The sequence below is a fragment of the Polypterus senegalus genome, chromosome 17, assembly GCF_016835505.1.
Source record: "Polypterus senegalus isolate Bchr_013 chromosome 17, ASM1683550v1, whole genome shotgun sequence".
In the NCBI taxonomy this organism is placed as follows: domain Eukaryota; kingdom Metazoa; phylum Chordata; class Cladistia; order Polypteriformes; family Polypteridae; genus Polypterus; species Polypterus senegalus.
In genome coordinates, this window is record NC_053170.1 from 12,711,404 (window position 1) to 12,735,580 (window position 24,177).

General features: G+C 47.3%; 1 protein-coding gene across 2 annotated transcripts; it reads right to left on the minus strand.

Moving 5' to 3' along the window:
* Window positions 1-5,118: 5,118 nt before the first annotated feature.
* Window positions 5,119-23,780, minus strand: cdc6 (cell division cycle 6 homolog (S. cerevisiae)). Of its 2 annotated transcripts, none has more exons than XM_039740379.1 (12): window positions 23,581-23,780; window positions 18,902-19,054; window positions 14,056-14,724; window positions 13,779-13,978; window positions 13,345-13,517; window positions 12,490-12,596; window positions 12,269-12,408; window positions 12,044-12,144; window positions 9,497-9,558; window positions 8,859-9,067; window positions 8,546-8,686; window positions 5,119-5,639 (listed from the first exon to the last, which is right to left on the minus strand). In XM_039740379.1, the coding sequence occupies exons 2-12, from the start codon at window positions 19,050-19,052 to the stop codon at window positions 5,550-5,552; spliced, it is 2,043 nt and encodes a 680-aa protein (XP_039596313.1). In that variant the 5' UTR covers window positions 19,053-19,054; window positions 23,581-23,780; the 3' UTR covers window positions 5,119-5,549. The 2 variants fall into 2 exon arrangements, with proteins under 2 accessions (XP_039596313.1, XP_039596312.1); XM_039740378.1 differs by having other exon boundaries at window positions 18,902-19,057; window positions 23,581-23,779.
* Window positions 23,781-24,177: the final 397 nt, after the last annotated feature.

Consider the following 24,177-nt stretch of genomic DNA (forward strand, 5'->3'; position numbering starts at 1 on the left):
CGCTGCTGCCTCGCAGTTAGGAGACCCGTCTTCTCCACATGCGTGGAGTTTGCATGTTCTCCCCGTGTCCGCATGGGTTTCCTTCCACAGTCCAAAGACATGCCAGTTTGGTGCACTGGCGATTCTAAATTGCCCCGTGTGTGTGTGTGTATGTGTGGGCTGGCGCTTTGCCCGGGGTTTGTTTCCTGCCTTGCGCCCTGTGTTGGCTGGGATTGGCTCCAGCAGCCCCCCTGTGACTCTGTAGTTAGGATATAGTGGGTTGGATGATGGATGGAAGTTGCCTTTCATATCTATCATTTCATTTTATTGTGAGCAGTGCCGTTCATATCTATCATTTCATTTTATTGTGAGCAGTGCCGTTCATATCTATCATTTCATTTTATTGTGAGCAGTGCCGTTCATATCTATCTATTATATTGTGCCTTCTGTACTTGCCCGGCCTACAAGTGAAACACGACAGCGAGGAGGACCCTGCCCAGCTCCCTGCTCCTGACGTCACGTTTCCATCTCTCCTCTGTCTTGGATTAGAGAGAATATATCACTCCTGCAAGTGAACTGTGATACTTCGTGCGATGAGAGAAGTCGCAAAACCAACTGAAATGTTCAAGTAAATTCTAGAAGAAGAAAAAAAATCTAAATCCGTTGAGTAGTTCTCTTGTGAAAAGCGACTGACAGACGTTGGATTTTATATGTAAACTGCTCAAAAAATGAAAGGACCACTTTTAAATCCGAGTATACCATCAAGGCCATGAAACTTGTGGGCTGTTGATCTGCTCAGTTGAGTAGCAGAGGGGCTTGTTCATCAGTTTCAGCTGCTTTGGTGCTCATGAGGGGCAACAATGAGACGACCCCCAAAACAGGAATGAATGGTTTAACAGGTGGAGGGAGGCCTCTGACATTTTTCCCTCCTCATCTGTTTTGTCACTCATTGTGCATTTGGCTGCAGTCAGTGTCACTACTGGTAGCATGAGACCATACCTGGACTCTACAGAGGTGGCACAGGTAGTCCAACTTCTCCGTCAATACGTGCCTCCCATTGCCAGAAGGTTTGTTGTCTCTCGCAGCACAATCTCAAGGCCATGGTGGAGATTCCAGGAGACAGGCAGTTACCCTCGTAGAAGGTCCTTAACCCATCAGCATGACTGACTGGGCAAGGAGCACTGGCAGAGCCTACAAAATGAGCTCCAGAAGGTAGGCAGACCACTGGTGTGAATGTCTCTGACCAAACAATCAGGAACAGACTTCATGAGGGTGTCCTGAGAGCCTGATGTCATCTAGTGGGCACCGTGGAGCTCGATTGGCATTTGCCATAGAATACCAGAATTGGCAGGTCCACCACTGGTGCCCTGGGCTTTTCACAGATGAGAGCAGGTTCACCCTGAGCACACGTGACAGACGTGAAAGGGTCTGGAGAAGCCGTGGAGAACGATATGCTGCCTGTAACATCGTTCAGCACGACCGGTTTGGTGGTGGGTCTGTGATGGTATATCTGGGGAGGCAAATCCATGGAGGGACACACAGACCTCTACAGGCTAGACAACAGCACCTTGACTGCCATTAGGTATCGGGATGAAATCCTTGGACTCATAGTCCGAGCCTATGCTGGTGCAGTGACTCCTGGGTTCATCCTGGTGCACGACAATGCCCGACCTCATGTGGCGAGAGGATGAAGGAATTGATACCATTGACTGACCCCCGCGCTCACTCGTCTGACTTCAATCCAATAGAACTCCTCTGGGTGGGACATTATGTTTGGGTCCATCTGACACCTCAGACTGTCCAGGAGCTCAGTGCTGCCCTGGTCCAGATCTGGGAGGAGATCCCCCAGGACACCATCTGTCATCTCATTAGGACGTTATCAGGCATACATACAAACTACCGAGTACGACTTGGAGTTACTGCAACGAAATTTAAGCAAAACAGACTCGCCTGCCTGCTCGTTTCTCCACTTTGATTTTCGGGGTGTCTGAGTTCAGCCCTCTGTAGGTTCATCATTTTTATTTCCATCCCTTCATTCCTAACACATCACCATATCAGTCCATATCGCTAGAGACAGCCAGCAGCAGTTTCCCAAATTGATATCTGAAGTTTGTCAAAGTGTTCCTTTAATTTTTTTGAGCAGTTTATATATACAGATAGTTCCTTTCAAGTTTGTCCATCTATGTACCTGCCTATTGTATAGCGCCTTTCATATTAATCTATCATACAGCGCATTTCCTATCTTAACAATTGTGCCTTTTCATATCCATCTGTCTATTATATAGTGCCTTTCCTATCTATCACTTTGTGGATGTTGCCCTTCACATCCTTATATGATTTCATTTTATTGTCTATAGTGCCTTTCATATCGATTTATACATGTAGAGTATTCTACACTCACCTAAAGGATTATTAGGACCACCATACTAATACGGTGTTTGACCCCCTTTCGCCTTCAGAACTGCCTTAATTCTACATGGCATTGACTCAACAAGGTGCTGCTGAAAGCATTCTTTAGAAATGCTGGCCCATATTGATAGGATAGCATCTTGCAGTTGATGGAGATTTGTGGGATGCACATCCAGGGCACGAAGCTCCCGTTCCACCACATCCCAAAGATGCTCTATTGGGTTGAGATCTGGTGACTGTGGGGGCCATTTTAGTACAGTGAACTCATTGTCATGTTCAAGAAACCAATTTGAAATGATTCGAGCTTTGTGACATGGTGCATTATCCTGCTGGAAGCAGCCATCAGAGGATGGGTACATGGTGGTCATGAAGGGATGGACATGGTCAGAAACAATGCTCAGGTAGCCCGTGGCATTTAAACGATGCCCAATTGGCACTAAGGGGCCTAAAGTGTGCCAAGAAAACATCCCCCACACCATTACACCACCACCACCAGCCTGCACAGTGGTAACAAGGCATGATGGATCCATGTTCTCATTCTGTTTACGCCAAATTCTGACTACCATTTGAATGTCTCAACAGAAATTGAGACTCATCAGACCAGGCAACATTTTTCCAGTCTTCAACTGTCCAATTTTGGTGAGCTCGTGCAAATTGTAGCCTCTTTTTCCTATTTGTAGTGGAGATGAGTGGTACCGGTGGGGTCTTCTGCTGTTGTAGCCCATCCGCCTCAAGGTTGTGCGTGTTGTGGCTTCACAAATGCTTTGCTGCATACCTCGGTTGTAACAAGTGGTTATTTCAGTCAAAGTTGCTCTTCTATCAGCTTGAATCAGTCGGCCCATTCATTCTCCTCTGACCTCTAGCATCAACAAGGCATTTTCGCCCACAGGACTGCCACATACTGGATGTTTTTCCCTTTTCACACCATTCTTTGTAAACCCTAGAAATGGTTGTGCGTGAAAATCCCAGTAACTGAGCAGATTGTGAAATACTCAGACCGGCCCGTCTGGCACCAACAACCATGCCACGCTCAAAATTGCTTAAATCACCTTTCTTTGCCATTCTGCCATTCAGTTTGGAGTTCAGCAGATTGTCTTGACCAGGACCACACCCCGAAATGCATTGAAGCAACTGCCATGTGATTGGTTGATTAGATAATTGCATTAATAAGAAATTGAGCAGGTGTTCCTAATAATCCTTTAGGTGAGTGTATATATAATACTCCGTGGTTCTAGAAAGTTTTGAGACCCCTTGGCTTTCTGCGCACTCGATTGTGTTGTAGATTTCATTTTAAATGGACAGAGCTGCCATTTTATTTTTATTTCTCCCACCGCTCAGAGCCCTAAAGCGACACGCGTTCAGAGAGGTTTGCAAATATATATTAAAAAAAAAATTTAAAACTGAAACGGCTCCCTTCCTTGACGTATGCAGAGCCTTCCCCTGTGCCACTCCAGCTTTTGCTTGGGTGGCTCCAGTTTTCTTTAATTCTCCTTGACGCGTGTCCAGGAGGCGACCGGCCGTCATTACTGAGGGTCCTACAAGTCACACTGCACAACAGGACAGAAGCCAAGCCCTGCAGTCCAAGGAAGTCGCTGTAGACACCGGTGATCAAACTGTGGTGAGGCTCCACATCCGGGCCCCGCCGTAAGATCAAGTCCTGAAGGTGTGAGGCTTCCTCAAGAATTGAGGAATGGAAGCAGCAGGACTCCCTACTGAGTCACTGGGTAAGAGCAGCCTCGGGGTCACGTAGGTGACAATGAACCCAGTGGTCATTCTAACAAAGCTTCAGAGCTCCTCTGGTGAGATGGGAGAACCTGTGGGCACCACTCCATCAATTGGGCTGAATTGACAGACGTCACTCTTGCCAAACAGTAGTGGGGCAGAAGATTCTGGTGCGATGAGCCAAAAACAAAACTCTGGGTAGAACTCCAGGTACTGCTCACCCCCTGCCTAATACCACCCTTACGGTGAAGTATTGTGCTGGCAGCGTCACTCTGTGGGACGGATGAAGGCAGCCAATCAGGGTTGAAGTAAACCTGATCCCCCTCCAATTGGGGCAACAAATTTGAAGCGGACAGCTGAGACTTGGACCAAATCTCCCCGCGTTTTGGTTTTTCCAACTGCAGCACTGGCGGGTCAAGCGACTTGGGCTCAGGGTCACACAGTGGTGGCACTAGTGGGATTTGAACCTGCAACCTCAGAACTTACCAGTCGTTAGCCTCTCTTGGACCCTATTCTGGACTAGAAAATGAACTACAGAATGACTTCTGTTAACAACTGGAAGAGGTTCACCTTGCATTCCTTGGGGGGGTTTCCAGTCTGAAGCCTTCCTTCCTCCCTCCCTCACTGCACTATGCTGCCCGTGCCCATCAGACGGAGGGGTGAACCGTTTTGTTTGTTTCTTTCTGACATTTGTAGATCAAATTCTTTCAGATGCAGGCGACTCTCTCTCTCTGAGTCACCCCAACAAGTCAGAAGTGGGTACCGATTTGGCAATTTTTCCAAGTCTGGTATCCTACCTACTACGCTATGGGCCCACATTCATTCATTCAATGGTTAATCAGCTCGCCTACTGTAAAAAACAGCAAGTTAGTTGTGTTGACCTGAATGAGCAGCTACCATAGGGACGGGGTGTGAATCATTAAATAGGCAAGAAATATTACATAGAAACGAGAAAGACAACGTCAGGGGAGGGAAACGGACACAAAGCAGATCAAAAAAATAAAATCTTTATTAAAGAAAGAACACATAAAACTGTAAAATAAAATAAATAAAAACTGATAAAAAGGCCCGAGTGTGTTTAGGGGAGGGGGTAACACAAACATACCCCCTTTTCAGGACAGAATTAAAAACCAATGCCACATCTGAAAAACTGGTCGACCTGCAACACGATGACATGACTCAGTCAAGGCCGAAATGAAAGGGCAGCGGCAAACTCGCCAACGTCACGTCTTGAAATCAAATGATTTGGCACGGCGGGAGAGAGAAATAAAAACCTCCATCAACCGTTCACCGCAGACCTGCAGGCCTCACATTGCTCTACTCTTGGTGGGTCAGAAGGAACGTCCAGACCTGTCTAACTGGACTTGAACCCCAAAACCCATATCTACAGGAACAACCAGACAACTCGAAACGCACATCCCAGTCTCTCAGAACGAGCTTCAGAGGAGTCCGCTTTCCAGAACGCTGCCCATGAGCACTTTGTCCTTGAGGGCGTGCTCGACGTCGCTCTCTTCTAACTTGAGTGTAATCTGATGGAGTGGAGGGGAAAAAAAATATAAATAAAATAAACAAACAAAAATAAATAAATAAAATAAAAACAAACAAAGAAAGACAGTGAGGTCACAATGGCAGAAAGGATCAGGCACGGCGCCACCTTGGTGTTCTACAATAAGAGCACATCTCCCAAATTGTTAAAAACGGGCCCACCGCAGTGCTAACAAGGGTCACGCTGCTGCATCGCGTCAGTTTAAAATGTTGAGAGTCCAATGAAATGACCCAACCTGCGCGCTCAGCTCACCGCTACTCGGGTAGACCTGGAAGGAACGGCACCGAGCGAGAACTTGACATTCCGAGTTAAGACACAAATGGGGGGCTACACACGTCCAGATCCACAGAAGACCCAAAATGGTGGAACTCGACCAAAGTCGCAGGCCATCGGGGAAGAACACAACCCCACGGATTCCAAGTCAGGTTTACCCCCCACCATCATTCCTATGTTTGGCGAAATTTGTCGCTCATTTTTGTTCTCCAGTTCTGAAATTTGCATTTTTTTTCCCCTCAAATTCTGAAGCTCAAGCTTCCATTGTCTTTTTTTTTTTGTTTTGTTGCTGTAACTCTTTTCGGGAGAGTTTGCTCCATCGTTCCCACCCAAATGTTAAACACTGAATGGTAAAGGAGACAACTTCAGTGCCACCTTTACTAGTCTGCTTAACCCTTAAACTGCCACATACTGGGGGTTTAATGCAACCCCGACGGCAAATTATTTTCCTGAACCTAAGTAAACATCACAATTCAAAGAAAAAGGGAAATTTGAATGGAACACATTTACCATGCAAAGAGCATCACAATTACTGTAATGCTGACCATTTCACATACTGCCAATGAACTGTAAAAACTATTAAAAAAAAAAATACAAATACTGGAACAACAAGGTGTACAAAGTGCAACGGACGCCATTGATAAAATTCAGTAAATCACCGAGCCAACTGAGCTTGAACTGGCTGCACACAAACACACAGAGGTAAGCGCCGACGCTGGCAGGCTAGTCTAGTGCAGCAGGTGAATCCTAGGGACAGTGAGGCTGCAGGGGGCGCCAGTGGTCAAACTGACTGCTCAAAGAATGGACGGCACGGACTGATCAGCTCCGGCGTGCTGGCAAATTGCACTGGGAAATGACTATAGCGGATTCCACAGGTTTAAGGGTTAAGCCGATGTCACGTTACGCCACTTCAGGTCACAGGATCAGTTTAACTTTGCTGACGGCTGCTGCTAATCACGTCACCGGACCGGCAAAATTTCAAGTAGTAAAAAAAAGATATCCATCTCTCTCACCCTACCCCTCTCTCTCTCTCTCTCTCTCTCCCCCCCCCGTCTCTCTCTCTCTCCCCCACCCCTCTCTCTCTCTCTCTCTCTACCCCCCTCTCTCTCTCTATCCCTCCGTTTCGCTCTTCTCTCTCTCTACCCCTCCGTGTCTCTCTACCTCTCTCTCTCTCTCTCTACCCCCCTCTCTCTCTCTCTCTCTATCTATCTATCCCTACCCCCTCTCTCTCTCTCTCCCCCCTACGCCTCCGTTTCTCTCTTCTCTCTCTCCCTACCCCTCCATCTCTCTATCCCCATCTACATTTATAGCGGTGGGCATGTTAAACTACGTGACTGCGTACCAACCTGCCGGCGGGGTTCAGCTCACACCTTTTTCTGTGCCACATGACAGAGTTAACAGGAATAAGAATTCCTTACATTTATATAGCGCTTTTCTCGCTACTCCAAAAGCTTTAGTGGGTGAGCAGCCACTTTTTGACCACCACGAACGTGCAGCACCCACCTGGATGATGCGACGGCAGCCATTTTTGCGCCAGCATGCTCATCACACATTAACTGTATGGTGGTGAAGTGATGAGAGAGACTGCCAGTTACACACGGGGAGGCCGTGATGGGCAGAATACACCCTACTCTCTACAAAGGATACCCAGGGGTCTTTTATGACCACAGAGAGTCAGCACCTCGGCTTTACATCTTATCAGAAAGATGGCGCCATATTTACGGCACTGGGGGATTTGGGGTCCACAAGCCCCCCAGCAGTGGCATATAAGGATTAAAACAGAGATCTATATTGACAATTCAGTAGAAATACTATATAATATAATCTTGAACCTTCTTGAGAGAGTAAACCCGGGGGATGATGGTAAACAGCAGCCCTTAATCAGCATAGTAAGCGCCAATACAATACAATTAAAGAGAGACGCGACTTCTCACATTGGTAGGCCAGACATCTCAAGATGGAGATCAAGTAAAAAAATAATGGATTTGCTGCTTGTGAAACTGGTTGGAACAAAAGACCTACAGCCATGGGACGGGAGAGGGTCCGCCCCCCCGAGGCTTAGAGGTGTACATTCACCCAAATAGAAGCCTTAATCCCGTTTGGACGCTTCATTCAAGTCCCATTTTTGGTCATCTAATGACCCCCCCGCCCCCCAACTCTAAACAAGTTCTGCCTCAGAGGTCACAGCTGCCTTCAAGTCTCCAGGCCACGTCACACATCCTTCGAGGAAGCCCCTTCACAAACGGTGTGAACGACTAACTGCGTAAATTTATATGTGTTCAAATAAAAATCACACCTGCATGTGCGCATCACGAGTGACCATCCTTGGTCCTTGAAGTACATGACGGTAACCACCTGGGGCTGCCGAGATCTTGGGAAGCCCCACCAAACATTTTAGACTGGAACATTAAACCCCACCCAGCAGGACAAAGGTCAACAAGGGGAGAGATTTCATTGGACGCACCAATGTCCGAGTGACCCTGGGAAGGACCAACAACCCAGAAGCTGCTCTGGAAGGATGCAGATGATGATGATGATAGGCTTGGCATGGGATGCCCAAGTGGGACGTGTACAACATGGCGATTTGTGCCCCCCCCAGCCCCGACACTGACTCACCTTATTGAGACGAGCTTCCTTTGCTTTCTTGAGACCAAAGATGCCCCGGGACTCCAAGAGGCTGCACAGGGAGAGGCACTCCGACTGGCCAGCAGCCACCATCTGCTGTTTGCGGCACACTTTGCTGTAAGTCTCATGGAGCTAGAAGACCAAATATGCCAACACAGAATTGTAAGTTTTCAAGAAGGCAATAAAATGCAAAACATTCAGACAGCACAAAATGAAGAATGAAAGAGAGAGGTGTCCTATCATGGTAGAAAAAAAGGGTAGAAGCGTTTGCCAGCCCCAAAGACGCAGGTCGGCCGTCACGTACCTTCCCCAAGGTGACCTCCTTCACTTTGTCACGTCGCATGAGCAGCAGCATGGAGCAAATGAGCAGCTTTTGCTGGAGGGGGAAGGACTCGGCCCCTGAACCGTTGGTGCCCCCCGCCATGCGGTCCCCGTAGACTTCCGACAGCACACGGGACACGTGGGGCAGGCTCACCTTCTTTGGCATGTTTGGAGACTTGACTGGGGAGGCGCCTAAAGAGGACGACAGCAGACTCGCGTAAATAAAGTGCCATCGTCGCAGAAAAAAATAAATACAATAAAACCAGTAGAAAAAGGAGGGGGTTCACTTTTTATGGCGCCTTTCCATAGTGAGCCACTCGAGTTATTCACTCGGAGGTAAAACAAGTAAGTGTGACGTCAATCCTGGTCACCAAGCAAATGCTGAACGTCAAAGGCAAAGCAGCAGTGCAATAAATGGTGACCCCCCAACACCCCCCTAGACCAGACTGCTAAAACAACACCCATGATGGCCTGACCCAAAGATAAGCCCCCTTCACCACCCACCGAAAATAAGCACATATAGCGCCTTAGCGAGGCTATCATGTCAAAAAGGTACAATGCAGAATAAAGTGGTCTTTACAGGTGACGATGCTCAGGGACTTCTGGGTGTGAGGCACTTACTCTTTGGGGGCTTCAGTACTGTCTGACTTCGGACATCGGACTCCACGATTTCCACTGCTCTCCTACAGAAGGGGGGCACAAGAAGTGGTCAGAAATCTCCAAAGTAGAAAAAGGGCCTAATTACAAACCGGATTCCAAAAACGTTGGGACACTATACAAATCGTGAATAAAAACTGAATGCAGTGATGTGGAGGTGCCAACTTCTAATATTTTATTCAGAATAGAACATAAATCACGGAACAAAAGTTTAAACTGAGAAAATGTATCATTTTAAGGGAAAAATATGTTGATTCAGAATTTCATAGTGTCAACAAATCCCAAAAAAGTTGGGACAAGGCCATTTTCCCCACTGTGTGGCATCTCCCCTTCTTCTTACAACACTCAACAGACGTCTGGGGACCGAGGAGACCAGTTTCTCAAGTTTAGAAATAGGAATGCTCTCCCATTCTTGTCTAATACAGGCCTCTAACTGTTCAATCGTCTTGGGCCTTCTTTGTCGCACCTTCCTCTTTATGATGCGCCAAATGTTCTCTATAGGTGAAAGATCTGGACTGCAGACTGGCCATTTCAGTACCCGGATCCTTCTCCTACGCAGCCATGATGTTGTGATTGATGCAGAATGTGGTCTGGCATTATCTTGTTGAAAAATGCAGGGTCTTCCCTGAAAGAGATGACGTCTGGATGGGAGCATATGTTGTTCTAGAACCTGAATATATTTTTCTGCATTGATGGTGCCTTTCCAGACATGCAAGCTGCCCATGCCACACGCACTCATGCAACCCCATACCATCAGAGATGCAGGCTTCTGAACTGAGCGTTGATAACAACTTGGGTTGTCCTTGTCCTCTTTGGTCCGGATGACATGGCGTCCCAGATTTCCAAAAGAACTTGAATCGTGACTCGTCTGACCACAGAACAGTCTTCCATTTTGCCACACTCCATTTTAAATGATCCCTGGCCCAGTGACAACGCCTGAGCTTGTGGATCTTGCTTAGAAATGGCTTCTTCTTTGCACTGTAGAGTTTCAGCTGGCAACGGCGGATGGCACGGTGGATTGTGTTCACTGACAATGGTTTCTGGAAGTATTCCTGAGCCCATTCTGTGATTTCCTTTACAGTAGCATTCCTGTTTGTGGTGCAGTGTCGTTTAAGGGCCGGAGATCACGGGCATCCAGTATGGTTTTACGGCCTTGACCCTTACGCACAGAGATTGTTCCAGATTCTCTGAATCTTCGGATGATGTTATGCACAGTTGATGATGATAGATGCAAAGTCTTTGCAATTTTTCGCTGGGTAACACCTTTCTGATATTGCTCCACTATCTTTCTGCGCAACATTGTGGGAATTGGTGATCCTCTACCCATCTTGGCGATGACATCTGAGAGACACTGCCACTCTGAGAAGCTCTTTTTATACCCAATCATGTTGCCAATTGACCTAATTAGTGTTTATTGGTCTTCCAGCTCTTCGTTATGCTCAAATTGACTTTTTCCAGCCTCTTATTGCTACTTGTCCCAACTTTTTTGGGATTTGTTGACACCGTGAAATTTTGAATCAACAGATTTTTCCTTTAAAATGATACATTTACTCGGATTAAACGTTTGATCTGTCATCTACGTTCTATTACAAATAAAATATTGACATTTGCCATCTCCACATCATTGCATTCAGTTTTTATTCACAATTTGTTTATTGTCCCAACTTTTTTGGAATCCGGTTTGTATATATTAGTGACAAACACAACCATTTGAAGGATATGCTGAATGTCCCCCGGTCACACCGTCTGTGTGATTGAGAAGGGCGAGGAAAAGTGACAAGACAGGTTTGGGGGGCATGCACTGGTACAGCGTGTTGCCACACCCACCACATGACGAAACAGCTCAGGATCCTGGTTGTCAAACCCCCGGCAGACACACAGTCCAGTCCCACCCTCCAGAAATGACCCTCTATCTGCCGCAGCCATTTGTTATGTGGGTGTCCCCCTTGGCCTGGTCCAGCTACTCGGGTCCTCAACAATGAGCCGGACCACCCTCAGGGAGTCGCACCACATGGCTATATAGTGTCGTAACTCCCGCTCCCCTCACAATGCGGGTCATGTGCCTCACTCGGACTCCATGAGCAACACAAAGTCAAACCAGCGGTGCCCAAGGACCCACTGAAGAGACACCAAAGGAGTCCAGTCTTCACGTCAGGTCACTGGATAGCGCCCATGTCTCACAAACGGGGAGCACCAGGACTCTAAAAACTTGGACCTTTGTCCTTTTGCAGATATCAGGATCGTCACAGACCCCTATCCAGCGACCTCAGGACCCCCCATGCTCTCCAAATCAGTCTACTGACTTCATAGGAAGAGTCACCAGAGTCATGAATGTCACTGCCAAGGTAAGTAAACCTCTCGACGAGGTCGACACACTGCTGATGGCCGTGCCCAAGAGGTCACTAAAGACCCGGATGATGGTTTTTATCAGGACACTCGGACCCCTCACTCAGTCTCTTGAGACCCCCAATCAGAGCGCCCATTGACTCAGAGAAGAAAAGTGACACTCACCGGCAAATGTCCAACGCCTTCCGGGCATCTCCAGACACGGCAGACACCTTCCGGGCACAGAACTGTATGGCCATGGCATCGAGCACCAGCTCCCCAGATACCTGAGTGCCAGAAAGTGGAACAGACACGTTTGTAAAGGTCAAGGGGGTCACGTAAAGAAGGCGACTCCATCCCATTCGCAAAGTTTTATGGTAGAAAGACAGGGAACGTGGGCAAGAGTCTCACCTGCGTCAGACGGTCCTGGACAATCTCTGCCAACTGCTGCCGGGTGTATGGAGCAAAGTTGAGCAGCTGTGGCTTGCACCCGGGTCGGGCTTGCAAACGAGGGAGGATGCGGTCCGTCAGATCCAGGGCGTTGGCAATCCCTGCAAGGGGGCAGAAAACGAGTCTGTTAAGGCTGGCGTGACGAGGGGACGTCAAATCTGGACAGGGCACGTGTCACTCACCGATAAGGCAGAGGCGCGAGTTTTCTAGCCATGGCCACTCAAAGATGGTGTAGAGGATATCCTGGCCTTTGCTGTCGAGCTGATCCATCTCGTCCAGGATGAGGAGGCTGAAAGAACGGAAAGCAGAGGTCAGCAACCGAATGGTGGATGAGGAGCCCTCACTGAAAGCAGTCCGTCATTATCCAGCCCGCTATATCCTAACACAGGGTCACGGGGGTCTGCTGGAGCCAATCCCAGCCAACACAGAGCGCAAGGCAGGAACAAATCCTGGGGCAGGGCGCCAGCCCACTGCAGGGCACGCACACCAAGCACAATTTAAGATGGCCAATGCGCCTAATCCGCATGTCTTTGGACTGTGGGAGGAAACCCACACAGACACGGGGAGAACATGCAGACTCCACGCGGGGAGGACCGGGAAGCGAACCCGAGTCGCCCAACTGCGAGGCAGCAGCCACCGTGCCACCCACTGGAAGCAGCAGTGCTGCCAAATCAAAATGAATATCCATCATCCAGCCCGCTATATCCTAACTACAGGGTCACGGGGGTCTGCTGGAGCCAATCCCAGCCAACACACGGCGCAAGGCAGGAAACAAACCCCGGGCAGGGCGCCAGCCCACCGCAGCAAAATGAATATGAGCCTGTGTGTTTTTTTTTTTTTTTTTACATTTTATAAAATTTTAAAAATCTCATAAGATTAAAAGCTACTTTCCTCTGAAGACAGTTTAACACACACTGAAGAGTCCAAGAAAAAAAAAATCCATCCATCCAATAAATGTTGTGGTTGTGAGAACAGCGCTATAGAAATGTGATTCATCATTATGATGAGGATGAGGATGATGAAGGTGAAGTACTCACACTGGGGCTCCAGGACTGGTCACTAATTTCTCCAGCTTCTTCCCGATGTCCTTCCCAGCAGGGCGACTTTTCGCCGTGACGGCGAGCTTTTCCGCCACCAGTGGGAATACAGCCTGGGAGCTCCTCAGGGACATGCAGTTGACAAAGATGCACTGGACACCGTTTAGCTCATCCTGCAAAACAGACACTAGAGAGCGTCAGGACCACCCCCTGCTCGTCTGGATGTGCCCCCACAGTAACAACTGGGCACATGGATGAGCAGACGTGTACAAGGAACACACAAAGCACAGAAAAGGCAATGGAGGTCTTGTGATGAAGACGTTCGATCGCCAGGTCAGACCTCCCACACAACACGTCATCCTGAGCAGGTCAGCTAAAAGACCCCCCCCAAAAAAAAGAGGGAAGGCCCTGGCGTGACAGAAGGGCTCACTCACCTTGAAGTCGTGAAGTATGCGGCTGAGGCACGCCGTCTTGCCCGTCCCTGGGGCGCCGGAGATGTACAGGCTGGCAGTCTGCTTCTTGCCAACGTGCTTCGTTATGAAGGTGCGGATCGCTTCGGTTTCCTTCTCGCGAGACAGGAGGCGCTCTGGGAGGGCCGTGTTCAGCGCCTGCTTGGTCTTCTGGTAACAAGACCCTACGAAAAAAATGGCACAAGGGTTAGACAAAGCCAGCAGTCGCCACCCCGACCCACCCGTGTAGCAGGCCTCTTACCTTCCTGTTTAAAGAGCTGGATCACGGGGGCCTTCCTGTCCTTCTCAAATACACGTGGGGAGCGGCTTGGGGTCTCCTGCTGCTGGCGGTAGCTGGGCGAGCGATTAGGAGACCCGAGCTTTTCCTGTCCCTCCTGGACACCTCGCTTTGGAGACAACACACCCGGCAGGGTCTGCTTTGGAGAGCCTTTCTTGAGGGGGCTCAGGCGGAAGGAGTTGTCCTCGGTCAGATCAGACTTGGGTGCTAATCGGACAGGGGAGAGCGGCGTAGCCAGAAGACCCCGAGCAAACTCCGCCTGTGAGGGGCCGGGGAGGGAGGAGAGGAGCCCAGACAGATTGCGCCGCGGTGACAGCACCACTGGGACCCTGTCCCCAGCTTGGCCTCCAGCAGGCCGGTCACGCCACGGAGAGCCCAGCTGGGGGGGACTTCGAATTGGTGAGAGAGCGCCAACCGGGGCCCGCGGTGGAGACTGCAATCTTGAGGGAGAAGGCGCCCCAGCCACCATCTTCTTAGGGGACAGGATGAACGCGGGGGGCTCATTCTCTCCCAGTATGGGTTTGCAAGGCCTCCTGGGAGACAAAGGGGTTGCCAGCAGTGAGTTCTCCTTTCGGCTTTGTTTCGGCGGGGAGCCCAGCATTGTAGGGGGAAGGTTGCATGCATTGTCATCACCTAAAAACAGGGGGGGAAAAATAAATAAATAAATTAAAGACGCAACTCTACGCCACCTCAAAGCCAAACACATGTTTTGACAGGTCTCTGTTGTTTAGCTACGACTGCAGTAAATGGCAACGCCACAAATAAAGGGGTCCTAAACAAAACAATCAGCAAGTCTCTGGACTGCGCCCTACAAGGACCCCAAATGAACCCCTTGGACTGTAATACAGCGTGGCATCACGGAGTGCGGCCTGATTAAATACAATGGACGGTGCCCAACAAGGACCAAAACAAGGACCAATCTCTATATCCCAGATCCCCTGTTTATAATCTATATAGGCTATCTATGATATCTCCCCTCTGTGACCCCCAGATCAACCCCAGTTGCCATTATTATTATTATTTTTTTTTTACTGGATTCATTGTTTTATCTTGGATCGTAAACACAATGGCGCACTTGGTTTAGTCAGCACGATTCTAGACCACCGCGGACCACCACAAGGATGTCAGTTGAACCCCAGTGGTTGAAGTTGCTAATAAACCGACCTGAACTCCTTCGCTTACCTTGGAGGGGACAGCGGCGGCATAACTTCTGAGAACGACCCAAGTGTCGGCTTTCCCAAAGTCTGCTGCTTCGGTGTTTTTAGATCTTTGTCAGACTCTGGGCTTCGCTCACCAACCCGCCGGCCTGCGCTTCATGCCAGCCACACGCTCATGTTGGCGGATTTCACGTTCACCAAACAACAGATCTTTTAATTCTCCCGGATACGCCGCTTCACTGGGAAGGAACACTACTTTTTTCCCCCGATGGCAACACGAATTAGACCATCGACAAGTCTCCGACTTAAAGTTTAAAACCGAATCCATTTAATTTCCGTTATTTCACCGAGTTATAACTTCCGTTCGTTAGCACTAATGCGGTCTTTACTTTTCGAGACTTTCGAATTTTAGTACTTTCGTTATCTCTAACCTGCTCTGCACGAGTATCGTGCCACCTTTTTAAACTCTTTACGACGTTCTACTTTGTCATCTACTCTTTGTCTTTTATTTCCAGCCCCGTGCCCGGTTAAATCTCTTGGCACAAAGTCTCGTCTCGCAGGGACATGAAAGGGTCTCTCTGAGAAAGTCTCGTCTCGCCCCCTCCTTCCATAACAGAGAGATGTTTCTCTGGTGTACTGAAGCAGAATTACAAGCATTTCAGAAGTTTCAGAGGCCTTTATTGACAAGGACGTGAAGTTTATTCAAAGAGTCAATATTTGCAGTGTTGGCCCGTCTTCATCAAGACCTGCTAGGGAGTCTTCAGGTTGTTTTTATGTCCTAAAGACCACAAGCAGCTCACAAGCAGAACACCTCTGTGTGTGCGTATGGAGCAGTCAGCTCTGCTCACGCTCAACCACAGCCACTAGATGGCGCCTGCACGCACTTTTCCATTTTTTCTGCACTTACATACACCTCACTTCTCACTAGGAATGACCTAAGCGCGTGTGTGTGTATGTGTGTGTGTGTGTGCGTGTGCGTCTGTTCTGCTCACACTCATGTTACACATGGACATTTGGGCTAAACAGACACATTAAAAATGTCCACAAACACAAAATTCCAATCTCTTAGGGCATGAAAAACGATTGATAAGCCGCCACGTCAAGAGTCTGGGAGTTCAGGGTGTGGTGTGCAGAACTGGCACAGGAGTCAGTGGGTGACGATGTGAGGAATTGAGGGACGTTAGGAGCGGTGGCCAGCAGGGGGCAGTGCTGGGGCTGCCGTCATCCCCTCCTCAACCTTCACAGGGGTCTGCAGGAACCAATCCCAGCCAACACAGGGCACAAGGCAGGAACAAACCCCGGGCAGGGCGCCAGACACCAAGCACACACCAGGGACAATTTAGGATCGCCAATACACCTCACCTGCATGTCTTTGGACTGTGGGAGGAAACCCCACACAGACACGGGGAGAACACGTAGGGAGGAGCAAACTCACAACCGTGCAGCCCGCCGTCATCTCTATCTTCTTCTTATATAATACGCTACCGCGGCTGTCCGTTTGTCTGTCCAGGATTTTAAATCACCCGTAGCTCGCAAGAGAAGAAGCGGGCCGCTAGGATGGAGAAAACAAGAGCTGCTCAGGAAGCAGCAAGCGCATCAACCTCTGAGCAAACGAGTGCTAAACGTACAGAGAAAGAGTCTGAAAACTAGGAATGCTCACGTCAAGCGTATTCACGGCACGTTATCGTGCAGTACGCGGCGACAGGTCGTCTTATATAATACGCTACCATGGCTGTCCATTTGTCTGTCCAGGATTTTAAATCAACCGCAGCTCGCAAACCGTTTGAACTGTTGACCTGAAATTTGGTACACATAGACTACGTGACGTCTACTGTCCGCTTTCGGGGAGATGATGTTTATTACTCTTTTTATTTTATTGTAGAATCAACTCTCGGCAGCGCGCAGCAAGGTGGCAGTGTGGCACATGTGTTCGGGTGCCGTTCTCATTCCCTACCACCTTCGCTAATCATTCTTGAGGCAGATTGAATGCAGTTAAGTGCCAGCTTAAGTGAAGAATTAAAGAAAACACACTAAGTAATTGCAACACAAACAGTGACTTAATCAGTTTTAACGTGAAAAGACGCCAACGAAAGAAGAGAAGCAGTGGGCTGCTAGGGTGGACAAAAGAAGAGCTGCTCAGGAAGCGGCAGGCGCATCAACCTCTGAGCAAACGAGTGCTAAACGTCCAGAGAAAGAGGACGGAGACTACAAGTCAAGCGTATTCACGGCACGTTATCGAGCAGTATGCGGCGACTGGTCTTCTTATATAATATGCTACCGCGTCTGTCTGTTTGTCTGTCCAGGATTTTTAGTCACCTGTAGCTCGCAAACCGTTTGAACTATTGACCTGAAATTTGGTACACATATACTACGTGACGTCTACTATCTGCGTTCGGCGTAATGATTGACCTCCAAGGTTATTCCTCTTTTTATTTTGTTTTATTGTAGAATCAACTCTCGGCAGCGGCCAGCAAGGCGGCGGTGCAGGCGCATGTGTGGCGCCTTTCTCATTCCCTACCACCTTTGCAGTCACTTCCCCTATCTCTTCATATCTTAAATCAAGTGAAAAATTAAGTAATTGCAATACAAACAGTGACTTAATCAGTTTTAACGCGAAAAGATGCCGGCGAAATAAGAGAAGAAGCTGGCCGCTAGGATGGAGAAAACAAGAGCTGCTCAGGAAGCAGCAAGCGCATCAACCTCTGAGTAAACGAGTGCTAAACGTACAGAGAAAGAGTCTGAAAACTAGGAATGCTCACGTCAAGCGTATTCACGGCACGTTATCGTGCAGTACGCGGCGACTGGTCGTCTTATATAATACGCTACCGCGGCTGTCCGTTTGTCTGTCCAGGATTTTAAATCACCCGCAGCTCGCAAACCGTTTGGACTATTGACCTGATGTTTGGTGCACTTGTACTACGTGACGTCTACTGTCCGCTTTCGGGGTGATGATTGACCTCCAGGATTATTCCCCATTTTATTTTATTGTAGAATCAACTCTCGGCAGCGGCCAGCAGGGCGACCACGCCGTTGTCATCCCTACCACCTTCGCCGTCACTTCCTCTACCTCTTCATATCTTGAATCATTCTGGATGCAGATTGAAGACTTAAGTGAAAAATTCAGGAAAACATCCTAATGGACTGCAACACAAACAGTGACTTCATCAGTTTTAACGTGAAAAGATGCCAACAGAAGAAGAGAAGCAGCGGACCGCTGGGGTGGAGAAAACAAGAGCTGCTTAGGAAGCAGCAAGCGCATCAACCTCTGAGCAAACGAGTGCTAAACGTCCAGAGAAAGAGGACGGAGACTACAAGTCAAGTGTGTGCAGTGCACGTTACTGGTATATGTACGTATAATATTTAAAAATATAATAAATAAAATCCAACGGCTGTGTGCGCATCTCTCCGCGGTCATAAGAGAACTACTTAATGGAGTTAGATCGGGCGTTTTTCTTTCCTTCTATAATTTTCCTGAACATTCCGGTTGATTTTGCGACTTCTCTCATTGTGCTAAGAATCACAGTTCACTTGCAGCACCGATTGAAATTATTAAATAAATAAAGAATATACAACACACTGTTCACCCACCACGCCAGGCCCATATAGTGCCTTTCACAGGGCACACCGTCACCAAGGCTCCTGCTGCAACTCACCCACTCTTTTCCGGGGGCTCAGTGGGAGTGCCGTGGTCTTCCTCTCGCCCTCCGCCACCTTAGGCTTGTCTGCCTTTGGGGTGCAGCCGCCCTGTTTCTTCTTGGGATAGTCGATGGTACTCTGCGAGCGGACCCTGGTGCTCCTCCTCATGACTGCTGGAAATACAAAAAGGGCTGACATGAGAAGGAGAAACACCCAGAAGAGGGTAAAACTGTCAAAATCCAAGAGACAAAGCCACTATAGCCCCTGCCCTTCTTCTGGTCGGCCGGAAGGTGAAGAGACGACCGCAACGACAAGGTGCCAAGGAGGGAGCGGGCGAACAAACCGCCAGCCTGGGGTACCTCGCTCTTCTTTACACTGTGTGGCACCCGCTGGCTTGCCGACGTAAAATCGGCCAGGTGTGCCAGCATTCGCCGATCAGGAGATGGCAGTGGGCACCACTTTAGAGAGCCTTATGAATGGCGCATGCAACTCGGCAACTTCTAAAGTACTTGACATCCTCTTCTGCGCACCCCATGGACCGTCAGGGGGGTTTAAATATTGAGGGCACCTTATGAACACCACGAGGTACTTTGTACTGTACTGTGCGGCACAGAAGGAGGCAAATGAAAGTATTATGTACGGTTTCTCTCTATTTCTATATACACAGTCATATGAAGAGTTTGGGAGCCCCTCTTAATTCTGTGGATTTTTGTTTCTCATTGGCTGAGCTTTCAAAGTAGCAACTTCCTTTAATTATCCGACATGCCTTATGGAGACAGGAGGATTTCAGCAGTGACGTAAAGTGTATTGGATTAACAGAAAATATGCAATATGCATCATAACAAAATTAGACATAAGTCAGAGATATGACATCAATACTTAGCTGAGCCTCCTTTTCAAATCTAACAGCTTCTGGACGCCTCCTGTAGCCTTCGATGAGCGTCTGGACTCTGGATGGAGGGATTGTTGACCTTCTTCCATACACAGTCTCTCCAGTTCAGTTCAATTTGATGGCTGCCGAGCGTGGACGGCCTGCTTCAAATCATCCCATAGATTGTCGATGATATTCAAGTCAGGGGACTGTGACGGCCATTCCAGAACATTGTACTCCTCGCTCTGCATGAATGACTTTGTAGATTTTGAACTGCGTTTTGGGTTCTCGTCTTGTTGGAAGATCCAACCCCTGCGTAACTTCAACTATGTGACTGATGTTTGAACATTATCATGAAGAGTCTCTCTCTCGCTATCTCTAGATATAAATACACACACATATACATACAGTGGTGTGAAAAACTATTTGCCCCCTTCCTGATTTCTTATTCTTTTGCATGTTTGTCACACAAAATGTTTCTGATCATCAAACACATTTAACCATTAGTCAAATATAACACAAGTAAACACAAAATGCAGTTTTTAAATGATGGTTTTATTATTTAGGGAGAAAAAAATCCAAACCTACATGGCCCTGTGTGAAAAAGTAATTGCCCCCTGAACCTAATAACTGGTTGGGCCACCCTTAGCAGCAATAACTGCAATCAAGCGTTTGCGATAACTTGCAATGAGTCTTTACAGCTCTGGAGGAATTTTGGCCCACTCATCTTTGCAGAATTGTTGTAATTCAGCTTTATTTGAGGGTTTTCTAGCATGAACCGCCTTTTTAAGGTCATGCCATAGCATCTCAATTGGATTCAGGTCAGGACTTTGACTAGGCCACTCCAAAGTCTTCATTTTGTTTTTCTTCAGCCATTCAGAGGTGGATTTGCTGGTGTGTTTTGGGTCATTGTCCTGTTGCAGCACCCAAGATCGCTTCAGCTTGAGTTGACGAACAGATGGCGGACATTCTCCTTCAGGATTTTTTGGTAGACAGTAGAATTCATGGTTCCATCTATCACAGCAAGCCTTCCAGGTCCTGAAGCAGCAAAACAACCCCAGACCATCACACTACCACCACCATATTTTACTGTTGGTATGATGTTCTTTTCTGAAATGCTGTGTTCCTTTTCGCCAGATGTAATGGACATTTGCCTTCCAAAAGTTCAACTTTTGTCTCATCAGTCCACAAGGTATTTTCCCAAAAGTCTTGGCAATCATTGAGATGTTTCTTAGCAAAATTGAGACGAGCCCTAATGTTCTTTTGCTTAACAGTGGTTTGCGTCTTGGAAATCTGCCATGCAGGCCGTTTTGCCCAGTCTCTTTCTTATGGTGGAGTCGTGAACACTGACCTTGAGGCAAGTGAGGCCTGCAGTTCTTTAGACGTTGTCCTGGGGTCTTTGTGACCTCTCGGATGAGTCGTCTCTGCTCTTGGGGTAATTTTGGTCGGCCGGCCACTCCTGGGAAGGTTCACCACTGTTCCATGTTTTTGCCATTTGTGGATAATGGCTCTCACTGTGGTTCGCTGGAGTCCCAAAGCTTTAGAAATGGCTTTATAACCTTTACCAGACTGATAGATCTCAATTACTTCTGTTCTCATTTGTTCCTGAATTTCTTTGGATCTTGGCATGATGTCTAGCTTTTGAGGTGCTTTTGGTCTACTTCTCTGTGTCAGGCAGCTCCTATTTAAGTGATTTCTTGATTGAAACAGGTGTGGCAGTAATCAGGCCTGGGGTGGCTACGAAATTGAACTCAGGTGTGATACACCACAGTTAGGTGATTTTTAACAAGGGGCAATTACTTTTTCACACAGGGCCATGTAGGTTTGGATTTTTTTCCTAAATAATAAAACCATCATTTAAAAACTGCATTTTGTGTTTACTTGTGTTATATTTGACTAATGGTTAAATGTGTTTGATGATCAGAAACATTTTGTGTGACAAACATGCAAAAGAATAAGAAATCAGGAAGGGGGCAAATAGTTTTTCACACCACTGTACACACACACAGTAGATATAGATAGATATTATATATAGATATATCTATCTATATATATATTAAAACCTAAGCCTAAAAGTTAAATGATTTTGTGCAACAATTTTATGTAATGTTTATTGTCACGCTTTAAATCGGGCTTATTTTAAAACCTACATATATATGTTTGGTATCATTCTTTTCAGAATTTATCGAACTTTAAAAACGGAATAAGAATCTGAAAATCTAACATCACATTAAACTATAAACTGAAATATCAAGAAAGTCATGGTTTTTGTCAGTTAAAATGAATGGATCGCTTATTTAGTGTCTTAAAAATACTCATCGAGCATAGTGGACCTCAGTTTAACAGGAATACTCCAATCAGTAAAAGAGTAAATATTTTATTGTCATTTCATGATTTTTACTCTTAAATAATTTTTTTATTTTACATATTTATTGAATTTCGTGATTTGGACTCCAATAAATAATTTTTCTTTCATACATTTACAGATTTTACTAATATTCTGGCCACAACTCGGGGGTTGGGCGCCTTGCCCCCCCTATATAAATGTAATGAATTATTATTATTATTGTGTGTGTGTATATAAATATAAATAATAAAACATATGGTGTCAAGAAGCCTCTCTATAGCCAATGAGGCACTTTACACGAATATTGTGCAAGTGATGGCGCACAGGCAGTGCTGCTATTGATCTTTATATCGACTAATTCTGCAGTTTGTAATTAATCATCAGCTGTACTTGTAGCGCTCTGTGTCTGCACTCAAAATACAAAAACCAAGTGGTGTCCCCCTCTGGGTCAGGAGGGCACATTGAACATGTAACTTCGTGATTTTGAGGCAGTAAGAGAAACTGACCCCCAATAACAGACTTGGCAAGGAAAATCATTTTCTAAGCAATCAGAGAACGTGAATAAAAATCATTCCTGGAGTGCAGGCCAAACACCCAAACCCCATCCGGTGTGAAGCAAGCTTAAAAACGATGAACGAAATGGTGGCCCAGCAGGGAGTGCTGCCATCTTACTCCAGTGCTCGAAGACCTCCGTGGGGGTTTCGCACGTACGTTTTGCAGGCATTGGAGGTTATCACCCTAATTCAAGATTCCAAGTGTGCTTTGCGATAACGCGATGTATCAGAAGATATATCAATCGATCGGAGACCATATGCGCCCCCCTCCCTCACCACCCACTCTCCGGCTTTGTGTTCGTGTCCATGTTCAGCCTGCCTTCACGGGAGTGTTTTCTCTTCGCCCCCGGTCCTCGAGACTGCACCCACCAGCCGCCTGGTTAACTGTTTAGTGCGGATACTCAGTTGTCCGGTCGGTGGCACGGAAGACCCCAACCGGAATGGAGGCCTATTGAACAAACAAGCGCGCAATATCTGTGGGTAAATATCAATCTGCTAATACTACTAATATTTCATGTTTTTAATCAAAAAAATACCCGACGACATGTCTTATTCACAATGTAGGGCTAAATAGGAACACGATGCTTTGACCCTGAAAAAAAAGCTTGGTCGTCCTGCCAGTCAAAAGACTTAACTCAAATTAAAACGACCCCCAAGCCTTTTGTTCCGGTAACTGTAACAACATAATAAAATCAAATTTCGTATACTTGAAGCTTGTCTTGTGTGACGTGCACTGAAGGCAGCGTGAACGGTGCTTCATTTTTCGATTCATTGTTGCACAGTATCTTTCACTGAGCATAAGTTTCTAAATGATTAACCCCTTTCTACATTTTGAAACGTGAACAGACACACACTAGCTCAAACAAGACACTCGGGGCTACAGCCCTGCTTCGATTAGAAATGCATGCAGATAACAACACTCACCTTTTGTTCCTGTCTTGTATGTTGCGCAAAAAATAAAAACCACTTTTCAATATTACAAGGTCTTCTTCCAGCATGCAGCGACCTTCTCCTCCGCAGGTTTAGAGTTAGCGCCAACTGTTTAGAAACTAGGAACTCCCGCCAAGCAAACCACGCCTCTCAGTTGTTCTCATTGGCACATAACTTCGAATGCGAGCAAAGCCCGCCCGCAGAACGTCATCCAGGCTAGAAGAATTCCGCCAAAATTAGGAACCCGAGATCTGATTGGGTAGAAACTGCCGGCAAAGCGCAGTTGCTGTAACAGGAATTGGAGTGGGGGGCAGCGGAGTGCTGTGATTTGCTGCTCTGTAAGCACGTGCTTGCAAGACGAGGGTTGAATGGATAACAGTCTCTTCCGAAAAGAATGGCGGGTGCCGTGTCTGTCGAATCTGATAGGGGGTGTGTGTAGAGGGGGCAAAGTGAGCGGCAGACAGGCTTGGGCATTTTAAGGGTGAAGTTAAACATAAGGAGATAGCGTTCTTTAAGTAGTGTCGCCTAATCGTCTCACGAGAGGTGGCTTCTTCTGTAGGTCTACTAGCTAAGTCACAAACGTCTTACAGA

Excerpts from the sequence above, each read along its gene's own strand:
- cdc6 (XM_039740379.1), bottom strand. The coding sequence starts at position 19,052 with ATGAGGAGGAGCACCAGGGTCCGCTCGCAGAGTACCATCGACTATCCC. Across the intron at positions 13,979-14,055 it reads CCAGCTCTTTAAACAGGAAG|GGTCTTGTTACCAGAAGACC; the intron begins GTAAGAGGCCTG and ends TTTTTTTCGTAG. Across the intron at positions 5,640-8,545 it reads AGGAAGCTCGTCTCAATAAG|ATTACACTCAAGTTAGAAGA; the intron begins GTGAGTCAGTGT and ends CCACTCCATCAG.